Source organism: Rana temporaria, chromosome 10 (genome assembly GCF_905171775.1).
Source record: "Rana temporaria chromosome 10, aRanTem1.1, whole genome shotgun sequence".
NCBI lineage: Eukaryota > Metazoa > Chordata > Amphibia > Anura > Ranidae > Rana > Rana temporaria.
In genome coordinates, this window is record NC_053498.1 from 111,347,314 (window position 1) to 111,363,729 (window position 16,416).

Genomic DNA, 16,416 nt, shown 5'->3' on the forward strand with positions numbered 1-16,416 from the left:
CCCTTTCAGTGTACCCAGCAGTGTTAAATTCTTAAATTTCAGCCCATGGGCATTTTCTAAATGCAGTAGGCCTGTGTGCAAGATCCTAAAGTTGGGTCCCCTTCCTCAATGCTAGACCACTCTCTGCTATAGATGCGCACACACACACACACACACTGGGCGCTTGGCAGCAAATCGTCCATGTCTAGGCTCAGCAAGAGGCATTGATCACGTTACCACTCATGTGAGGGGTTATGTGCAATCAGTGCGGGTCATTGATTTTAGCTCAATGTGACCGCTATCCCTTACCCCTAAGACCCATTACTTGGTTTTACCATGTTTCATAAATACATTTTATCATTTGGAATAATTTTTGGGGGCCGGTGAGGAAAAGCTTGGCCCATACAGCCACAGGCACTAGTGCAAATTGGCCAGATGTACATATTAGATCATAAATAAAAAAGTGTTGCACTAAGGTCAGATTATTCAGTCCAAGTATCAATTCAATACCAGCAAGAGTCCCAAGATTGTGATAATAGGTGAAAATAATTTTGTATTCCAAGCACAGATGGAATCACTCCACCCTGTGGCTTTACCACCACCACCACCACATATATGGATGTACTCTTACCAGAGAGCATAGACCTATTATGGGAGGTCAAAGCAGGCTCATGGGAAAAATCACTCTAGAAGCAATTCAGCATAAAATCAAATCCAGTATGTAAAAATATTTTACATACTGGATTTGATTTTATGCTGAATTGATTCTTGGAACATGCAAGTGCAATACTTTTGATAAAGTCAGCTCTTAAAAGTTTTTACACTATTGATGCTCATTTCTTTATTAGAGTTATATCATGTGCTATGACGGCCTTAGGCAAGAGGATTGTTGCCATGTCCATGGATGGTCTAGAGCAGACCTCTAAAATTCTACTCGCCTGCTCGCATTTGGCGAGTGGATATTTAGGTAGGGCGAGTGGAGCAGGCCGAAGCAGACAGGATGCTGCTGAGGGAGGAGAAGAGGCGCCCAGGGGATAACCCCAAATCGTCCTGGCTTGCTGAAAATCTCTGCTCTCCCCCTCCTCAATGCAAACTCCAATCGCACGATTTTCGGCCAGCTTCGCCCTCCGCCTTCCGCTTCTGCTCCCACTTTTTGCCTCGGTCTCAGCAACTCCCTTGGTAAGGAATCCTGCAGCCCCATCATGAAATAGTTTTGAGAGACAGCTTTATTGTGAGCACCAGGCACCCAGGGCATATGGCCCACATTTGCTGGTGGGGCATTTACAGTCGGAGCTCTGTCAGCGGCACTGTGCTGAAGAAAAAAATTAACTAAACAGCACGGTGCCGGCTGCATCCTATATTTCCAAGAGGTGACAGAGCTGTTGGGGGGGGGGATTTCTGAGAGTACCGGGAGGGGCGTTATTGAGAGCGTTGGGAGGGGGGAATTTGCAATCATGGTATACCTGTGTATGAGCTGGATAAAATATGGATAATTTATAAGGGCGTTTAGGGGCGGGATAAGGGGCGGGGCAGCTGGTGGCGAGTAACTCTTAAGGCCTGGCGAGTAGCTCAGGACCTGAAATTTTGAGCCCTGGTCTAGAGTGATTATCGTTTTTTCCCTGCTGGAACAGTAGTGGATGAGATGAGTCTGCTTTGACCTCCCGTAATAGGAGGTCTATGCACTTTGGTAAGAGTACATCCATATATGTGGTGGTGGCGAATCCACAAGGTGGAGGGATTCTATCTGCTTGGAATACAAAATTATTATCAGTCTTGGGACTCTTAATAACTCGACACTTGGACTCACTGTTTGAATAATCTGACCTTAGCGCAACACTTATTTAGGATTTCTTCCATTGTGATTAATATCGCACGTTGGTAGTGGAGCTTCAATTTGATTTGATTTTACTACAAGCGCAGTATATTAGTTGTCATTTGTACATAATATTATATGTGCACCCAATGTGCACTTCATCAGCGTATTGTGAGCAGTGCATTCACCCCCTTCGAGGGAGGGTGCAGTGCAAAAAATATGTGGATCTCCTTTGAACTGCAGCTGCAAGCGACAAGCGAGAAACACATCTGAATGTGCATACATTAAGGACACAAGTGCTTCAGCCCCACTCATGCCCATACCAAACTGCAAATTACTAAAAAGCATGTGTGATACAAAAAGTGTGTAAATCCTGCCTGAATGTCAGTGGTATTTTTTACAATCTGCAGTTTTTTTTTCAGCCCCCCATCTCACTATGCAGCAAGCACCTTAAAGGAGTTGTAAAGGGAATGACTGTTTACAGGGTATAGAGACATAATAGTTAACTGATTCCTTTTAAAATTGATTAAAAATAGATAAAAATCAATCATATAATGTACCTCTAGTTTTGTTTTTGCATGTTATCCTGCCTCTGTGCATGTACAAAGCCATAGAGCACTAATGGTTTGGAAAATGAAACTAGAATCTCCCAGTACTGTGGTCATCAGGAAACAGACAACCAGGAAGTGTCCAGAACAGAGAAGAATTACAGCAACATCAAAGCAAAATTGAACAATGAGGACATGAAACCAGGACTGCAGTAAGGTAAAAGGAAGCCATTTAGCTAAAAGAAGAAGAAAAAAAAAAACTCTTTCCTTTAGTGACCCTTTAAGGCCCCTTTTACACGTACGGATCCCGTGAGGATCTGTACCTTTCTTGTCCGCTTGCTCAGCGGGAATCGCTCCGTTGATCCCCGCTAAGCTGGCAGATGACAGAGCAGTCCCTGCACTGCCCTGTCAGATCTCCGCTCGCCTCTATGGGGGGGAAATCCGATGAACACGGACCGTCTTGTCCATGTTCACCCGATCCGCAGACGGATTGCAAAAAAAAAAAAAAGGATTTTCCTCCGTCTGCAGAATTGGACCATAGCGGGGACCAATGAGATCGGGTGTCAGCGGATATTCATCCGCTGACACCCGCTATCCCATAGGGATACATGCATGTCTGTATTTCATCCGAAAACGGATGGATGAAATACAGACATACTGTCCGCACGTGTAAAAAGGGCCCAATTCTGCTGAAGAGCATAATGCATTTTTTGTGAACCCAGGAACTTTTGTTACTTTGTTTTGGAAACTTTTTACACTATTTATTTTTTCCGTTATTTAAACATAAAGACAGATCCTCTGTACTTTGGCAAAGAACAAAAAGATTTAAATTTTTCAAAAGATCTTGTGATAATAAATATTTTTACTGAAGTTCTGATCAATGCAGCTGAATCCTACCACACGGTTACTTGGCTTTTCAATATGGATGACCTAGTGACACATAAAAAGGCAAGAACTGAAATATTCACGCAGTTTGAAAAATAATGTTGTGTTTTTCTTCTGTATACACCCTGAATTCCAAGCAGAAATACACCCCATTCCTTAGTCAGCTCAGCCTGCAGAATTCGTGTCATTTAATACCGCGAACTGAAGAGATTTAGGGTGTAACCCTCCATCAGAACAGATGACAGGAGAGGAAAATATCTTTGTAGTGATGTAAAAATCTGCACTGCATTCTGGGGACTGCATTAGGAACAAATAGCTAGATTCAGAAAGAGTTAAGCCGGCGTATCAGTAGATACACCATCATAACTCTGAATCTGCGCAGTCGTACATTTAAGTGTATTCTCAAATTGAGATACACTTAAATGTAGCCAAGAGACTGCGCCGTCGTATCTTAGCTGTCTAGTTCCGCCGGCCACTAGGGGCGTGAACGCTGATTTACGCCTAGAATGCGTAAATCAGCAAGATACGCCTATTCACGAACGTACGCTTGCCCGTCACAGTAAAGATACGTCGTTTACGTAAGGCGTTTTCAGGCGTAAAGTTAGTCCAACAAAAAGCTGGCCTAGCCAATGTTAAGTATGGACGTCTTTCCCGTGTCGAATTTTGAAAATTTTACGTAGTTTGCGCAAGTCGTCCGTGAATGGGGCTGGACGTAATTTACGTTCACGTCGAAACCAATAAGTCCTTGCGGCGTACTTTGGAGCAATGCACACTGGGATATGTCCACGGACGGCGCATGCACCGTTCGTTAAAAACGTCAATCACGTCGGGTCACGATTCATTAACATAAAACACGACCACCTGTTCCTCATTTGAATTAGGCACGCTTAGGCCGGCACATTTACGCTACGCCGCCATAACTTAGGACGCAAGTGCTTTGTGAATACAGCACTTGCCTCTCTAACTTACGGCGACGTGGCGTAAATACGATACGCTACGCCGGCTGAAACATACGCCGCCCTACATGAATCCAGCTAAATGTGCAGTTATTTAACCACTAGCCGACCGCGCACCGTCATTATACGGCGGCAGGTCGGCTCTCCTCTCCCGTAGATATACGGCGGCTCTTTGAGCCGCCACTAGGGGGCGTGTGTGCCCCCGCTCGCCCCCGACTCCCGTGCGTGTGCCCGGCGGGCTCGATCGCCGCCGGGCACACGCGATCGCTCGTTACAGAGCGGGGACCGGGAGCTGTGTGTGTAAACACACAGCTCTCGGTCCTGTCAGCGGGGGAAATGCTGATCTTCTGTTCATACAATGTATGAACAGAGGATCACTGTTTCCCCTAGTGAAGCCACCCCCCCCACAGTAAGATAACACACAGGGACATACTTAAACCCTTCCCCGCCCCCTAGTGTTAACCCCTTCACTTCCAGTGGCATTTTTATAGTAATCCAATGCATTTTTATAGCACGGATCGCTATAAAAATGCCAATGGTCCCAAAAATGTGTCCGAAGTGTCCGCCATAATGTCGCAGTACCGAAAAAAAAAAATCGCTGATCGCCGCCATTACTAGTAAAAAAATATATTAATAAAAATACCATAAAAATACCCCCTATTTTGTAAACGCTATAACTTTTGCGCAAACCAATCAAACGCTTACTGCGATTTTTTTTTACGAAAAATATGTACACGAATACGTATCGGCCTAAACTGAGGAAAAATTTTTTTTTTTTATATATTTTTGGGGGATATTTATTATAGCAAAAAAGTAAAAAATATTCATTTTTTTCAAAATTGTCGCTCTATTTTTGTTTATAGCGCAAAAAATAAAAACCGCAGAGATGATCAAATGCCACCAAAAGAAAGCTCTATTTGTGGGAAAAAAAGGACGCCAATTTTGTTTGGGAGCCACGTCGCACGACCGCGCAATTGTCAGTTAAAGCGTCGCAGTCCCGAATCGCAAAAAGTGCTCTGGTCTTTGACCAGCAATATGGTCCGGGGGTTAAGTGGTTAAAATCTTCATGGCATAAATGGTTTATTGTCTTGTCAAATCTCGCAGTTTTTAAACAGGTTATATAAGCAACAACCAAAACTAATAAAACAGATCAGCGTTAAGCATGTGCTCGTTTTCAAGACAGTCATATGACTTGCTGCGAAGCTGAAAAGGATTATGTTTGACTGCCCTGAAACTAGAATATGGTGCAGAAGTGGGAGAACGGAGGTTTGTGGCAATTTCTTTCACAGATATCAGCACTCTCGGTTTAAAGGAAGACTATTAAAGTAAAACTTAGGAGAGAACATACAAGCTTATATTTTCTGACCACCTTCTAAAAATGGCATTTGTCTGTCTATCAGTCATATTTATTCCCTGCCTTTTGTGTATGGCCCTAGCAATGTATAGATGCTCAGCCAAGCTCCCTTTATGCACTGCGTGGGTGTAGCAAGTACAAAACCTCTCATGTACAACGGTGCTCCGGCCTTAGCTTAGCAAGCTCCGTATTGCAATTTTGAATCTGGCTTCATGAACTAGAGAACCACTAACCTAGAAGACATATGCTAGACAGAATCCACTCTTCAGCTTTACTGCAAGCTTGCTCCAGGGCAGGGACACACTAGCTAGTTAGGCTAATATCAGAGTGACATTTCTGGAGTCTGAACCTTTAAAAAGAAGACTGCGGTTTGAGTGAGTTCAGAACTGGCTTATTCAGCAAAGCAGTTCAATGTACAGGGAAGTTCAGCAGTAACCAATAAAGTTTCAGTTTTACATCAGAATGGAGCAAGCTGAAATAAAACCAGTTGCCAAGAATGTTATAATTTTGCACGTTTGCCTTAAAGTGATTGTAAATGCTTTTTTTTCCTTAAAATAATGGTAATGCACAGAGCAGTCCCTTACCTTCTTTTCTGGAGTCCCCCTGCCAGCGCTGTTCACTCCTCCTCTTCAAGTACGCCATCAGCAGGGGGGTGTGCAGGCCGGGTTCTGTGCGCCCATAGACACACAAATCCCAGCTCGGTCATAGTCCTACAATGAGCAAGGAGTGTGACTCCTGCTACTCTCAGTGTGTGAGCAGGGAGAGCGCTGCTGCAGACTGGACAGCGATGGGTCAATGGAGAAGTCAGGTATGCGTTTGGGGGGAGGTCTAGTGTGAGAATTGTTGCTGGCACTCTAACGCACGCGGCGACACCTCACATATGAGGTTTGAACGGCTTTACATGTGGGCGGGACTTACGTGTGCGTTCACTTCTGCGCACGAGCTACGGGGGACAGGGGAGTTTAATTTTTTACTTTAATTTTTTAACACTTTTTTTTTTTTATCACTTTTATTCCTATTACAAGGGATGTAAACATCCCTTGTAATAGGAAATGTGTGTGACAGGTCCTCTTTATGGAGAGATGCGGGTCAATAAGACCCCACATCTCTCCTCCAGGCTGGAAAGCATGAGATCGTGAAACAAAAAAAAAATCACGATCTGATGCTTAGTATTGTTTACTAGCCGCAATCGCGGCTTTGTTTACTTTCAGGTACCCGGGCGCAACGTCATCACAACGCGCCCGGGCCTCCGTCGGTGATAGAGATGACTGGTGACCATCTGGGCACCAGTCATCTCTATGCTTCCTAGCCTGCGCCGTACGATTCTTTCTCCAGGCCCCCCCGATGGCACGGCCACCGGCTATAAGAACGATCAAGCGGCGGAACTGCTGCTATGATCGTTCTTATGGTGCACAGAATCGCTGCCACTAATGAATGATATGACACCCAGCAAAGTGAATGGCCTCGGAGGATGCACAGATGAAACAAATCTCCCTACATAGGTTTTACATGCATATCTGCGGTCTTTCCCTTTCTACATTCTTTAGAAAGCGCACATTGTTACAAATCTTTCTTCCTCTTCCAGCACTAGGTGTGGATTCTGGGCCTACACTGTGAGCCGATAGGAGGAAAGGCACCCCCTCCCCCCCCCCCCCATCCACATAGGCCGAGGAACAAAGAAACTGGCAGCGTTGCAGTCTGAATAGAAAAGATCCCTGCTGATCTCAAAGTTTCCTACTCGACACAAAATTTCCAGCTGCTTTTATCTCCCAAGTCGGAGAGCTTGTCAGAAGTTATGCTGATAACAGAGGAACGGAGCAGCAAAAAGACACTGCACTAAAAGCTTTGGAGAGAGAAGTAAACAATGCAGATATATGTGCCCAGGTCAGATTTCATGAATGGGGTTTACAACCACTTTAATGCAGGAAATGCTTTAAAGTTGCTGTAAACCCTTTACATATACCCAGTGAAGCGAACAGCCTCAGATGATACACAGAGATGAAACAAATCTCCCTACATAAGTTTTATTTTTACATGTGCGGTCTTCAGCTTTCTACACAGTTTAGAAAGTGAACATTTTTCTTCCTGTTCCACCACTGGGTGTGGAGTCTTGGCATACACCGTATGACAGCTGATTGGAGAAAAGGCACACCCCCCCCCACATAGGCAGAGGAATGAAGAAACATGCAGAGCTGTGCTATGAATAGACCAGCTCTCTGCTTATCTGTCTCTATGCACCCACCCCCCAGCTTCTTTTTTTTGCCTGTGTCGAACGAAGAACTTGTCAGAAGTTCTCATGCTGATAACGGAAGGGACGGAACAGCAGAAAGAGACAAGACTTTATTCTTTAACAAAGTCATAAAATCTTTTAAAATCACCAATAATCATTAAAAACATATGCACTCAGTATGTGGAGCATGGTGTATTCCCGGAGCTGATAAAAGCACCTAGGAGTTGTGTGGGTACTTGTACATTAATAACCCAAAGTATTTTCCAAACTCCTCCAGCTGCAGGGGTTCCAACCTTCCATAAATCGTATGATCTGCATGTTTCACAACCGGAGTCGCTTCTTCAGAAGCTTGTCGTACATCTACATAAAAACCTAAAATACCTCAGATGTACCCACAGTACTAAAGCACCAACCCTGCCAGGTAAAGCATGCAACTGCACCAATGCAATCCAGAAGTACTGAAAATGTATCTACATAGCATTTATTTTAGCAGCCTGACTGATAAGATGCAAAGCCGTGTGCTAGCGAAGAAATAATTCGATTTTGCTGCCACAGCTTCCATACTCATGCAACACACCTTCATTATACACAATTAGGTCAGTATTTCTGTAATTAGGTAAAAGCCTGGCAATGCTGACATTTGTTGGCACTGGCAACAGAAAAAAATAATTACCTGGACTGCATCTTTGCTCAGCAGGGCATGTGCCATTTAAAACAAGCTTTTCACTACAGCAATCCGAGACCTGACAGAAGAACACAAGTGAAGATTAATGTTTGTGTCAATCATGTCTATGCTTCTATAATGACTGAAGGATAAAAAAAAAAAAAAAAAAAATTATACACACACACACACACAAAGAAGCAGGGTCCATGGCTCTGCACCAGACTTGATGATGCTAGGGGACAATTCACCAGATAGAGGATGCCGGTGTCCTGCCAAAAATGTTTTCCCAGCGGATCCCCCTTGTACTGCGCAGGCGCGGCGCAGAGTCTCCGAAAATAGCCGAACGCGTAGAGCTGAGAGTCAGCTCTACAAGGCGCACGCACAATGACCATCACATATGTCGCACGCTCCCGATGCTAGTGCTACTCTGCAAGGGGCGGGGTTGATTTTAACTATATAGTACACGTCTTAGCGGGGCGTGTCGATGGGCGGATTTGCACATTTAACTCAGATGGCCAACACAACCCGCTAAGACGTGTACTTTATTGTTAAAATCAACCCCGCCCCTTGCAGAGTAGCACTAGCATCGGGAACGTACGGCCTATATGTGATAGTCATTGCGCATGCGCTGTGTAGAGCTGACTACTCTTAGCTCTACATGTTCGGCTATTTACAGAGACTCGGTGCTGCGCCTGCGCAGTACAAGGGGTCCTTATCTGCCGGGTGGAACTTATTCGGCAGAACACCGGCACTCAGGGAGGGACAGTGGGATGATGGCCTAGGTAACTGGGAGGAGGCAAAAACAATGCATCAGGCTACGCACATTGCGTAGGATACACAACGTGCTTAGGATACGTCTACAAAACTTGCTGAATCAACAGCACAGTTATTTTGTCCTGTGATTTTAAAGTCCTCATGCACACTGGACGTTTTTACAGCAGCTGTTTTTGGCTGTAGACGTTTTTTTCCAGTCATTAAATTCTCCATCATGTTATCCTATGTGTCCATGCACACATAGGCTGTTATCAGCAGTTTTGAGCAGTGTTTTTGAGTAAAAAAAAATAAAATAAAAAAACTAGTGGGTTCTGGGAGACGTTTTTCAGCTGTAAAAAACGCTCAAACGCTGATAAACGCTCAAAAATGTTGCTCACCAGCATTTAGGCTCCATACACACTGGAGGTGATAAACTGCAGTTTAATGGAGTTTGGGCGCTTTTTAAAAGCCCATAAACTCCACTCCATTCAGCTTTAATGAGCATTGGCGTTTATGGGCTTTTTTTCTGAACGCTCAAAAATCGCGGTCAAAGTGCATTTTTTTTAACCTAAAAACGCAAGAAAAAACGCAGATAAACGCAGATAAACGCTAAAAACATGTCTCGCCAGCATTTTTTGGCGTTTTTTTCTAAAACGCTAAAAACCACCAACACTGATAAACGCTAATGCAAAAACGTTGAAATACTCCCTGCTAAGCCGAGACTTTTTTTTTTTTTCAGCCCTTCGTTTATAACCCAGCTATCCCACTCCAGAGCTAAAGTGAACATAGCTTGATGCTAACATTTCAGTATAATCTCCACTCCACTTTCAATTGAGTTTCTGTTTTTAGAGCGTAATAAGGGGGCCCATGCTCAACGTGCCATCACCAAATTTTGGCCGTATACAGTACTGTATGCATACAACATTTGTGTTAGAGTTTACATGTGTACAATGTATAGCACAAATTATCCTGTTTGCCCTATTGGTTGCTGGGATGCAGACAGACATGCAATGCCAACATGCCGTGCGTAATCAATCGGAATATAAATGCCTAATGCACATGACCGTTTTTCGGGTTCTAAAAAATTACGTTTTTTTTTTATGTCATTAAAAACGATTGTGTGATCTTCAGAGCATTTTTCACAATCTAAAAAATGGCCAAAATTTTTGCGAACATGCTCTATTTTTTTACGACGTTTTTAACGTTGTCATTTTTCAGGTTGTAAAAAATGTACGTGTGTGGGCTTTAACCACCAGCCGCCGTCATATAACGGCGGCAAGGTGGTTGCTTAACTGGGGGTCGCCGTTATTTAACGGCGCCCACCAGAAGCAGTAATGCGCGCCGCCTCGGGCGCGCACACTGAAAATTCTGTGCACAGATCTCGGTAACTGACCGACAACCGCGGTCTTTTACCATGTGATCGCGCCGTCCAATGACGGCGCGATCACAGGTAAACAAACCGGCGTCATTTGATGACGCCGGTTCCTCCCTCCTCTCGCTGTACCGATCGGTACAGTGTGAGAGGAGAGCGCGGATGGCAGCAGCAGTGTGGGATGGATCTGTGACTATTGCAGTCACAGATCCATCCATCCCTGCTCAGCCATCCCTGCATTAACCCCTGCAATACTCTGCCTTCCCTGTGCAATACTCTGCATTAACCCCCTGCAATACTCTTCCTTCCCTGTGCAATACTCTGCATTAACCCCCTGAGATACTCTTCCTTCCCTGTGCAATACTCTGCATTAACCCCCTGCAATACTCTTCCTTCCCTGTGCAATACTCTGCATTAACCCCTGCAATACTCTGCCTTCCCTGTGCAATACTCTGCATTAACCCCCTGCGATACTCTTCCTTCCCTGTGCAATACTCTGCATTAACCCCCTGAGATACTCTTCCTTCCCTGTGCAATACTCTGCATTAACCCCCTGCAATACTCTTCCTTCCCTGTGCAATACTCTGCATTAACCCCCTGAGATACTCTTCCTTCCCTGTGCAATACTCTGCATTAACCCCCTGCAATACTCTTCCTTCCCTGTGCAATACTCTGCATTAACCCCTGCAATACTCTGCCTTCCCTGTGCAATACTCTGCATTAACCCCCTGCAATACTCTTCCTTCCCTGTGCAATACTCTGCATTAACCCCCTGAGATACTCTTCCTTCCCTGTGCAATACTCTGCATTAACCCCCTGCAATACTCTTCCTTCCCTGTGCAATACTCTGCATTAACCCCTGCAATACTCTGCCTTCCCTGCGCAATACTCTGCAATGCTCTGCCTTCCCTGCGCAATTACTCTGCAATACCCCCCGCGCAATACTCTGCAAAACCCCCCGCGCAATACTCTGCAAAACCCCCCGCGCAATACTCTGCAAAACCCCCCGCGCAATACTCTGCAAAACCCCCCGCGCAATACTCTGCAATACCCCCCGCGCAATACTCTGCAATACCCCCCGCGCAATACTCTGCAATACCCCCCGCGCAATACTCTGCAATACCCCCCGCGCAATACTCTGCAATACCCCCCGCGCAATACTCTGCAATCCCCCCCGCGCAATACTCTGCAATACCCCCCGCGCAATACTCTGCAATACCCCCCGCGCAATACTCTGCAATACCCCCCGCGCAATACTCTGCAATACCCCCCGCGCAATACTCTGCAATACCCCCGCGCAATACTCTGCAATACCCCCCGCGCAATACTCTGCAATACCCCCCGCGCAATACTCTGCAATACCCCCCGCGCAATACTCTGCAATACCCCCCACGCAATACTCTGCAATACCCCCCACGCAATACTCTGCAATACCCCCCACGCAATACTCTGCAATACCCCCCACGCAATACTCTGCAATACCCCCCACGCAATACTCTGCAATACCCCCCACACAATACTCTGCAATACCCCCCACACAATACTCTGCAATACCCCCCACACAATACTCTGCAATACCCCCCACACAATACTCTGCAATACCCCCCGCACAATACTCTGCAATACCCCCCGCACAATACTCTGCAATACCCCCCGCACAATACTCTGCAATACCCCCCGCACAATACTCTGCAATACCCCCCGCACAATACTCTGCAATACCCCCCGCACAATACTCTGCAATACCCCCCGCACAATACTCTGCAATACCCCCCGCACAATACTCTGCAATACCCCCCGCACAATACTCTGCAATACCCCCCGCACAATACTCTGCAATACCCCCACACAATACTCTGCAATACCCCCCACACAATACTCTGCAATACCCCCGCACCAATACTTTGCAATACCCCGGCCAATACTTTGCAATACCCCGGCCAATACTTTGCAATACCCCCCGCACCATACTCTGCAATACCCCCGCACCATACTCTGCAATACCCCCGCACCAATACTTTGCAATACCCCGGCCAATACTTTGCAATACCCCCGCACCAATACTTTGCAATACCCCCGCACCAATACTTTGCAATACCCCCGCACCAATACTTTGCAATACCCCAACACCAATACTCTGCAATACCCCAACACCAATACTCTGCAATACCCCAACACCAATACTCTGCAATACCCCAACACCAATACTTTGCAATACCCCAACACCAATACTTTGCAATACCCCGGCCAATACTCTGCAATACCCAGAAAAAAATGTGTTTTAACCACTTCCCGCCCACGTCATATGAGGTCCTTGACTTTGTGCAGGGATATCTAAATGATGCCTGCAGCTACAGGCATCATTCAGATATCATTTTTTTCAGCCAGCGATTCCCTACACCATAAGAACGATCATGTCGGCTGTTCCGCCTCTTGATCGTTCTTACGGGAGGCAAAAGTGGACGTCCCCACTCCCTTCGCCCTCCGGTGCTTCTTCTGACTCACCGCTGCGATCGAAGCCAGGATCTTTTTTTTTTTTTTTTTTTTTTTTCAGGCTTCCCAGCCTAGAGGTGAGATGTGGGGTCTTATTGACCCCATATCTCACTGTAAAGAGGACCTGTCATGCTATATTCCTATTACAAGGGATGTTTACATTCCTTGTAATTGGAATAAAAGTGATCAAAACATTTATTTTTGGGGAAAAACGTGTCAAACTAAAATAAATAAAGTAAAATGAACAATAAAAATAAAATAAAAATATTTAAAGCGCCCCTGTTCCCGCGTGCTCGTATACAGAAGCGAATGTGTACGTAAGTCCCGCCCACATATGAAAACGGTGTTCAAACCACACATGTGGGGTATCGATGCGAACGTTAGAGCGAGAGCAATAATTTTGGCCCCAGACCTCCTCTGTAACTAAAAACATGTAACCAGTAAAAACATTTAAAACGTCGCCTATGGGGATTTTTAAGTAGCGAAGTTTGGCGCCATTCCACAAGCGTGTGCAATATTGAAGGGTGACATGTTGGGTATCTATTTACTCTGCGTAACTTCATCTTTCATATTATGCAAAAACATTGGGCTAACTTTAATGTTTTTTTTTTTAAAAAGCACAAAACTGTTTTATTTCCCAAAAAAATGCGTTCGAAAAATTGCTGTGCAAATACCATGCGCGATAAAAAGTTGCAACGACCGCTATTGTATTCTCTAGGGTCTTTGCTAAAAAAGCATATATAATGTTTTTGGGGTTCTATGTAATTTTCTAGCAAATAAATGATGATTTTTACATGTAGGAGAGAAATGTCAGAACTGGTCTGGGTGCTCCAGAACGCCTGATGGTGCTCCCTGCATGTTGGGCCTCTGTATGTGGCCACGCTGTGTAAAAGTCTCACACATGTGGTATCGCCATACTCGGGAGGAATAGCAGAATGTGTTTTGGGGTGTATTTTGTGGTATGAATATGCTGTGTGCGAGAAATAACCTGCTAATATGAAACTTTTGTGGAAAAAAAAATAAAATAAAAAAAAAAAAAACTTGATTTTGAAAAGAATTGTGGGAAAAAATTACAACTTCAAAAAACTCACCATGCCTCTTTCTAAATACCTTGGAATGTCTTCTTTCCAAAAAGGGGTCATTTAGGGGGTATTTGTACTTTTCTGGCATGTTAGGGTCTCAAGAAATGAGAAAGGCCGTCAGTACTTCAGATGTGATCAAATTGATACATTTTCAGTAATTGGTACCATAGCTTGTAGACCCTATAACTTTCACCCAGACTAAATAATAACCCAATTTTTTTTTTTTTTTTAACCAAAGATATGTAGCAGTTTACATTTTAGGCCAAATTTATGAAGAAAAATTCATTTTTTGCAAAATGTTATAATAGAAATGAAAAAAAAAATCATTTTTTTACAAAATTTTCGTTCTTTTTTCATTTATAGCGAAAAAAATAAAAACCGCAGAGGTGATCAAATACCACCAAAAGAAAGCTCTATTTGTGGGAAAAAAAGGACAAAAATTTCATTTGGTTACAGTGTAGTTATTGTCATTCAAAATGTGAGAGCACCGAAAGCTGAAAATTGGTCTGGTTATTAAGGGTGTTTAAGTGCCCAGTTGTCAAGTGGTTAACGACATGAAAAAAAACACGCATGCTCAGAAGCAAGTTATGAGAGGGAGCGCTCGTTCTGGTAAAACTAGCGTTCATAATGGAGTAAGCACATTCATCACGCTGTAAGACAGAAAAGCGCGAATCGTCTTTTACTAACACGGAATCATCCCAAAGGGTGGCGCCATCCGCATGGAACTTCCCCTTAAGAGTGCTGTCGTACGTCACTGCGCTTGGCTAGAGCATTTTTTTTTTCCACGATCGTGTGTAGGCAAGGCCGTTTTAATAATCGGCTTGAAAAAAAAAAATGTAGTTTTTTCTAGACCCTTAAAAACTTCATTTTTTACAACCCGAAAAACGCCATTATATTTACATGTTGTGTTATAGAGCAGATTTGTGCTGTACAAATGAAAAGCCCACCCATTTACATGTGTACTGTAACCAAAATATGGTCCACATGCAGGTTTCTGTTGTTATTTAAAAAGATCTGAATTCAGCACGAGTTACTGACTTATGTAACTGTGTGCATGGGCTCATTTAAAAAAAAAAATGCACAGGTTTTCCGAAAAAACAGACTATAGCGTTAAAAACTCAACTTTTTTTTTTTACGGCAGGTGCATGAGCCCGATATTGTATGCGTGAACAGTATTGTGACTGCATATAGTTTGGCTGTTCACCAGCTTTCACTTATTCAGTTTCTTGCATGTGCCCTGGGTGTGTCCAATGAGAAGGACAAAGCAAGGAAGATATTAAGAAGACATGTTATACATACCAAAGAGTTCACCGATTCTCCCACGGATTCCACAATTAATCTGCCCAGGAGAATGATGCAGGGTACAGCCATTCTAAAGACACAAAAAACACAAGTGACAGACACGTGTATTGGTATCCAGGCAGCAGAAATAAAAGAGAACACACAGGCACATGGGACACTCACAGCCTTAAATGCCCTTTTGTTGTCTTATTCTCTCTCTGCATAAATGAGGCATCTTAGAGAAAAAAAAAAAAAAACAACACACACACTTGTCAAAAGTATTGGGACGCCTGCCTTTACACACATTGGACCAGATTCACAAAGAGTTACGCCGGCGTATCAGTAGATACGCCGACGTAACTCGGAATCTAAGCCCGTCATAAGTTTAAGTGTATGCTCAAACTGAGATACACTTAAACCTAGCTAAGATACGACGGCCTGCGCCGTCGTATCTTAGGGTGCAATTTTCCCGCTGGCCGCTAGGGGGCGCTTCCGTTGATTTTGGCGTAGAATATGTAAATTACTAGATACGCCGATTCACGAACGTACGCTTGCCCGTCGCAGTAAAGATTAAAAAAATTAACATAAAACACGCCCCCTCATCCTCATTTGAATTACGCATGTTTACGCTGGCCCCATTTACGCTACGCCGCCGTAACTTAGGAGGCAATTGCTTTGTGAATACAGCACTTGCCTCTCTGACTTACGGCGGCGTAGCGTAAATACGATACACTGCGCCGCCGTAACAATGCGCAGAAGGGGCCACCCCCAAACTGTTCCCACAAAGTTGGGAGCATGAAATTGTCCAAAATGTCCTGGTATGCCGACGCCTTAAGAGCTCCTATTACTGGAACCAAAGGCCAAGTCCAGCGCCTGAAAAACAACCCACACCATAACCCCCCCCCCCCCCCCACTTTACACTTGGCACAATGTTCTCCTGGCAAAGGCCAGACCTAGACACGTCCATTGGATTGCCAGTGGTGGCATGGTTTACACCACTGCATCT

At 44.5% G+C, this 16,416-nt stretch overlaps 1 protein-coding gene across 6 annotated transcripts in view; it reads right to left on the reverse strand.

Annotated features, from left to right (window-relative positions):
• The window catches only part of C10H1orf159 (chromosome 10 C1orf159 homolog), a 53,834-nt gene that overhangs the window by 21,980 nt on the left and 15,438 nt on the right, over positions 1-16,416 (reverse strand). For all 6 annotated transcript variants that reach the window (XM_040325988.1, XM_040325990.1, XM_040325991.1 and 3 more), the window contains exons 3-4: positions 15,429-15,501; positions 8,439-8,508 (exon numbers count right to left, since the gene is read on the reverse strand). In XM_040325988.1, the coding sequence (XP_040181922.1) occupies positions 8,439-8,508; positions 15,429-15,500 (142 nt within the window). In that variant the 5' untranslated portion in view covers position 15,501. The remainder of the gene's footprint in view (positions 1-8,438; positions 8,509-15,428; positions 15,502-16,416) is intronic.